At 55.1% G+C, this 6,076-nt stretch overlaps 1 protein-coding gene across 1 annotated transcript in view; it reads left to right on the top strand.

The window, feature by feature from the left end:
• The window catches only part of GTSE1 (G2 and S-phase expressed 1), a 24,865-nt gene extending 23,124 nt beyond the window's left edge, over nucleotides 1-1,741 (top strand). Inside the window, exons 9-11 of the mRNA XM_024737369.1 lie at nucleotides 13-217; nucleotides 679-891; nucleotides 1,360-1,741. Of these exons, the coding sequence (XP_024593137.1) occupies nucleotides 13-217; nucleotides 679-891; nucleotides 1,360-1,443 (502 nt within the window). The 3' untranslated portion in view covers nucleotides 1,444-1,741. The remainder of the gene's footprint in view (nucleotides 1-12; nucleotides 218-678; nucleotides 892-1,359) is intronic.
• The last annotated feature ends 4,335 nt before the right edge of the window (nucleotides 1,742-6,076 follow it).

Genomic DNA, 6,076 nt, shown 5'->3' with positions numbered 1-6,076 from the left:
TCCCTCCCGCAGAACTGCGCCAGTGAGAGAGGGTGACAGCAGGGCCGCCGCCGGGCCCTCAGGCTGGTCCCCGGATGGGAGCTTTCCTCCTGCGTCTGCTGTGCCACAGGCACTTAACTTTTCTCCAGAAAAGAGTGACTTCAGTTTTTCAAAAAGTATCACCACAGAAGTAGCGCTGGACGAAGCACAGCCACCTGAAGCTACAACACCCAGTGAGGTGCGAGAAGCAGACAGCGTTGACTTGTGTTGTCCTGGGCTACCCCCGGGTGACCGCGGAATGTCATCTGTGACCCCGGCTCCTCTGGTGCCAGCTGCACCGAAGGGAAGGGGTCAGGACCTCCCGCCTCTGGAGGAGACAGAAGCTGCGTCTCCCGTTTCCGACCATGGAGATGGCCAGGTTTCAAAGGGTGGGAGATGGGAAGCGGGGCAGCAGGGAGTGGGTGAGTGGGAGCTCCAGCGTTGGCCCCTGGCAGGAGGGAGCGGACGGGCCGGAGAGCCGCGGCGAGGAGGGCTGTCGGCGCCCACCGCAGCCCCTCCCCACACCAGGGCCCAGCCCAGCCCTCCTTCCTTGGGTTTCCAAACTGCCAGTCATGTGGGACCTAAGCAGAGCCCACTTGTTTTCCCAGGATGGTTGACAGAAGATGCTAGGATCGCCTTTCAGTCTTGTTTCTTGCCTAGGATCTTCTCGTGGATGTCAAACTGGATCAGCTTAGCGTCACCCTGCGGGCTGCAGCCACACCCCTGGGCGACCTCCCGCTCATCGACTTCTGCAAGACGCCGGAGGCGAGTGTGGCTTTGGGGTCTGGAAGCGGGCCCCTGGTCGACCTCCTGACAAACACCCCAGATGCCGACAGGAGGGCTGTGGCCAAGCCCTGCCACGAGGTGGGACAGGTGAGGTGTGGCAGGGGCCTCACTGGCTTCGGCCTTGGGTGGTCTCAGTTGGGTCTCCTCTTCCCCCAGGCACGTCCCGGTGACCCTGGAGAGTGGCCACTGGGGCTCCTGAGGGTGACGTGGCTCGGCTCGCCTCACCGTTAGCGGTGTGAGCGCACAGTTCGCCAAGTCGCGAGCAGGAAGCCACCCGGGAGCCCTCCCGGGGCCAGGGCCCCCGGGTGCTTCACGTGTGCCGCGCGAGCAGAAACGGCTGAGGAACTTGGCGTCTTCTCCCTCCAGCTGCTTACACACGATGGCCAAGGTGCCTTTCCACTGGGCCTGAGCCAGGTTCACTGAGCAGCTGGGTGCCGAGCCGCAGGGAGCTGGCCGCAGGCAGCCTGGTCTTCAGGGGACCAGTCCTTCGGGGTCTGCGGGCCGGGAAGGGGCGGCATGGACACTCCGTTCACCTCTGTGGCTTCTCTCCTGCAGCTCATAGACTTGGCTTCCCCTCTGATCCTGCTGAGCCCCGAGGCTGACAAGGAAAACGTGGAGTCACCACTTCTCAAGTTCTGAGCGGAATGAAATCCTTTGCGTTTCACTCAAAGTTACAAGAAAAGTCAGTCCTAAAGTGGTTTTCCACCCTCAGAAATAAATTTTACGAGGAATTGTATTGGAAAACTTGAAACACAAAACAGAACCCTAAGTAAAGCTGCCGTGCTTGGAGCGGGGCCGTGGGGTTGGGGGGTGTTTGGCCACCTGAGGTCACTACCGGCCGACGGCCTCCGTCCTCAACGGCGCCCGTCCTCACGGCCCCGCTCACACGCTGGGAGCAGAGCCACAGTCGCTCCAGGTGAAGAATTTGTTTTGAACCTTTTGTATGTAAAATAGCAAGTGACTATTTTTAAAATTAAGTTTGTATGAAAAGTTAAACAGTCTAGATTAAGTTAAATTGTAAAATAAATGAAATGTATTAAAGCCTGTCTTGATGTTTAGGGTTATCCTGATCTGCAAACATGCATAGCGGTTGTTATTACTCGTCAGTGTGCACCATTTATATTATCCAAACTTGCTTTCTACAAGAGTGATTTTCAAAATTTACTGTGGAGAAAAATTGGTTAAATGCAGACCCCAGGCCCCAACCCTCAGGTCCGGGCGGGGCAGGCCCGGTAATCTGCACTTTCACTGGGCACCCAGGTGATTCCGATGAGATGGGCCAGAGACCACACCTTAAGGGGAGGCTGCTCTAGGGAGGTGGGGTGCGGGATGGAGAGGGAAGCGTGGGAGAGGAGGGGCTTATCTGATACCAAGGTGACAGGAGGTGTACAAGGGACGGTCCCCTCGGGTGCGAGCAGCAGGAGGGCGGCAGGGTCACTGGAAGGCTTACTCCCTGCCTGGAGCTGTTCTAACTTAATTTGTTAAAAACTAGCTGGCCTGAAAGCCACTAATCCTTATAGACCATTTCTCACAGTCTTAATTCAGTGGCTTCACAGCACACAGTAGAAAAGCTGCTGATTGGACCTGCTTTGGGGGCTCCCATCCAGTGTTCCCAGCACGAAACCAGGGAACTCTGTCCCCAGAGGGCCGTGCTTGCGCTTTCTCTGGTGAATGTCGTGAAGGCAAATCATCATTTGGAACGGCGACTCCGGTGGTATCAAGAGTAGAAAAGAGCGTACCGTGGGTGGCACCGCCGCACCTGTAGAGGGCGTCACAGGTAAAGGCGGGAATGCTTGGAAGTCAGAGTTCATAATTGGAGTTGTCCCTGTCTAGCGGTTAGACTCTTGGAACAGGGCCCTCGCCCAGCTGGAGAGCCCAGAGGAGTCACGGCCGTCCACTCCTTCCCTCTTGTCTCCACGCTGGTGGGCAGTGTGGAATTCTAGAATCCACCGCAGGGGTCCTCAGCTGTCTGACCCGGCCCCCCATTTCACAGGGGAAAACCCAAAATCTGGAATTCATTCAACACACATTTATGGAGGATCTCCTGTGCACAGGCTGCATTTCTGCCGGGGGTCACGGTGGGTGCAAAGCTCACGCATCGCTGTCTTCTGGGGGCGTGACGGTGGGTGGGAGAGAGGGACCAAATGGGCTCCGGCCTTCCCACCCACAGCCTGGGGTCGAGCTGGGCCTTTGGCCCCGCCTGCTCCCTGGCTCTTCTCATTCCGTGCCCGCCCTCCCCAAGGCTCCTTGGGAACAGCCAAGCTCTCCTGGGGGCCGTGGTGCCTTGTCCAATCTACAAGTGTCCCCAGGCAGGACAGACGTAACCTGACCTGAAGTCTCTTCAAACAGATGGGAGGAGGCCCCCCAGAGCACGCGCTGGATAAAGCGGTACCTGCCACCCCGTGTGTCACCCCCTTCCCTTCCTGTCTGGGTTTCTGTCTGGCTGCTCGGGTCGACAAAGCTCTTTTCCTCTCTGGCTCCCGGCCCCTAAGTCCACCACTGGAAGGGAGACCAAGGTGCTTCCAGAGCCCAGGGAGGGGCCGGCCACTTCTTCTGTATAGCAGTGTCAATGGCCACCAGAGGGCCACCCTCCTGGGTTTAGAGGTCCAACTTCAGGAGATTTTCACCACATTTCATTAATTTCCCGGTGCAAATGCCTTCACGTTTCACAGCTCTGCCATCCACACATCTTACCTTGCTATTGGCAGACAGCACTTGGGATGTCATAGTCATTTACATGGCTGGTCCATCATGGACCTGGATTATGCACAGTGATTAAAGACCTGGAGCTACCAGGTAGCTAAAACACCGCACATTTAACTGAAAAGCAGCAGAAGAGAAGTTGCCGATGTGTCAGGTTTCAGCCACTTTGGAGGTGGGTGGCAGCACTCCTAACCCCAGAGCCCTTTGCGGGTCAGGAAACTGGACTCGGCCCCAACCCTGCACCAAACTGCCCCCGGGCAAGGTGGGGCCCCCCAGACTGAGCCCAAAGTCCAGTGACATCAGCTGGGCCACTCCACAACCTCGACTAAGTGCTCACCCTTAAATCCGCTGAAGGCCAGGCATCCAGATACTGGGTTTACTCATCTCTTCCGGGAAATGCGCCCCCTGCTGGATGTTTCCCTGGTCCCTTCTTCTGTGTCCCCACAGGGGCCCTGTGTCCTTCCCTCCAACCAGGGAGCTCGTCCCGCCTGCTCCAGTTGGCAGTTCCTGCTTCTCGTCTCACAAATGGGGACTTGGGGCCTTCCTCATTTCACTCGAGACTCTTAAAACTATTCCTGTCCTCAAGAAAATGACTTGCCTAATAATTATCCACGTTCAGACATTTATGTCCACTGTTAACTTTCCAAGAAACTGTTAAATTAATGTGATTTTAATGCCAATCTTTGGTGTGTGTGTTACTGGCCAGACTGAAAAACCATCTGCATTTGTAGTGCCTGTCCTCTCCTGCTTTTTTCAAACCGTGGTTCAAATCCTACCTGAAATCAAATTAGTCAACACCAGCAGCAGTTTTAAAACAAGAAAAATAATCGGTACATGGCACGTTTCAAGGATAAGAGCTGTTTTGAGAACCGTTCTTTCTTACACTCATGTGTAGAGGTTGGTGTGTACACTGGGCCACCCTGTAAAATGGAACTGTGGGTGGAAGTAGAAAAAGCTAAGAGTCACTGATTTACAGAGTGCCTGTGTTTGGCACATGTGGGCCGTAGCCGCTGGCATCAAACCAAATCTCAGTCCCCTGAGCCCTGTGGCACTCCTGGCCTTGGCACTGCGCACTGACCTCCAGCTTCCTGCTCTCCCGGCTGCTCGCCCCGTCAGTCACTGGACCTCCAGCCAGCTCTGCTCTGTCTAGGTGTCCCATCTGGGCCTCTTCCTTTGCTTTCATTTACATGCTCTTCCCTTCCCACGCTCTTCTATTTGGCCCAGAAAATATTTCCGGATTCTATCACCCCAAATCAGCCCCCCTGCCACCCTGTGCCAGGCCCCCATCCCCACCCTCACCCTCAGGCTCGCTCGTTCCTTCAGGAACAGCTGCATCTCCAGTCCGATGGCCCCAATGCACCTCACACACTGAGGCTGACCTGGCAGGCACTTCATCCTCAGGAAACATGCCACGAGACACAATCATCAAGTCCTCCACACTCTTTCTCATCCCCCATGTCCATTCCACCAGCAAGGACTGTAGATTTACCTCTAAATAACGCACCTCTCTGTCGCCACCATTTCCTTCCCATACTGTAAGTGGCTCTTTACAGGAAACTGCCCTCAGCAGGAAGCCCCTTTTCCTGTCCCTTTAGCAAAGCTATATTGTAACTAACTTTTAAACCAGGCCCCCCCATGCTCTACTCATCTCTGGCTCAAGCGCACCTTTCAAATTTTTTTTTTTTTTAATTTTTGGCTGTGTTGATCTTCGTTGCTGCGCGCGGGCTTTCTCTAGTTGCAGCGAGCGGGGGCCACTCTTTCGTTGCAGTGCACGTACTTCTCATTGCGGTGGCTTCTTTTGCTGCGGAGCACGGGCTCTAGGCACGCGGGCTCAGTAGTTGTGGCTCACGGGCTCTAGAGCGCAGGCTCAGTAGTTATGGCGCACGGGGTTAGTTGCTCTGCGGCATGTGGGATCTTCCCGGACCAGGACTTGAACCCGTGTCCCTTGCACTGACAGGCAATTTGGACTCTTAACCACTGAGCTATCAGGGAAGGCCCTCAAATCTTTTTTTAATCACACAATACCTTGCCTAGCTTATCAGTTCTTTCCGTAAATCAAAGAAGTAGAAATGAAGAATAAGTAATTAACATGACCAGATCTCTTCCCCAGCTTCCCTTTCAGTAATCTCCTGAATAAACCGTGTGACCAAACTGTGAACAAGATTACATCCAGAGGAAGATCACAGTATGGTGACGACTCTGACCGCTCCCCACCTCCCCCCACACCCCCCTTCTCAATGATTGAGATTACTTCTCTGTTTCCCTTTGAAAACTCTCATGGCCGAGCAGAATCTTTGGAGGTGGTTTCTTGGGGACGCCGAGTCCCCCATCTCCCCAGACTGCCGGCATTCTGATTAAAAGCAGCTTTCCTGTCTACCATTTGTGAGTACCGATTTTGTAAGCGGAGAGCAGCAGGTCCCCCTATTCCATAACAAGACAGCTGCTGTCACGGCCTCCCAACCAGGCTCTCTGCTCAGATCCGTAGGGCAGCCACGAACATCTTCCTAGGAACGTAACTGTGATCGTGTCGCCCCTGCTCCCGCCTGGTCCGGCCCCACACCCCGTCCCC

Source organism: Neophocaena asiaeorientalis, unplaced genomic scaffold (assembly GCF_003031525.2).
Source record: "Neophocaena asiaeorientalis asiaeorientalis breed wild unplaced genomic scaffold, Neophocaena_asiaeorientalis_V1.1 scaffold242, whole genome shotgun sequence".
NCBI classification, from domain to species: Eukaryota; Metazoa; Chordata; class Mammalia; order Artiodactyla; family Phocoenidae; genus Neophocaena; species Neophocaena asiaeorientalis.
Note: the sequence above shows the minus strand (reverse complement) of the source record. Positions and strands in the feature narration are given on the sequence as shown.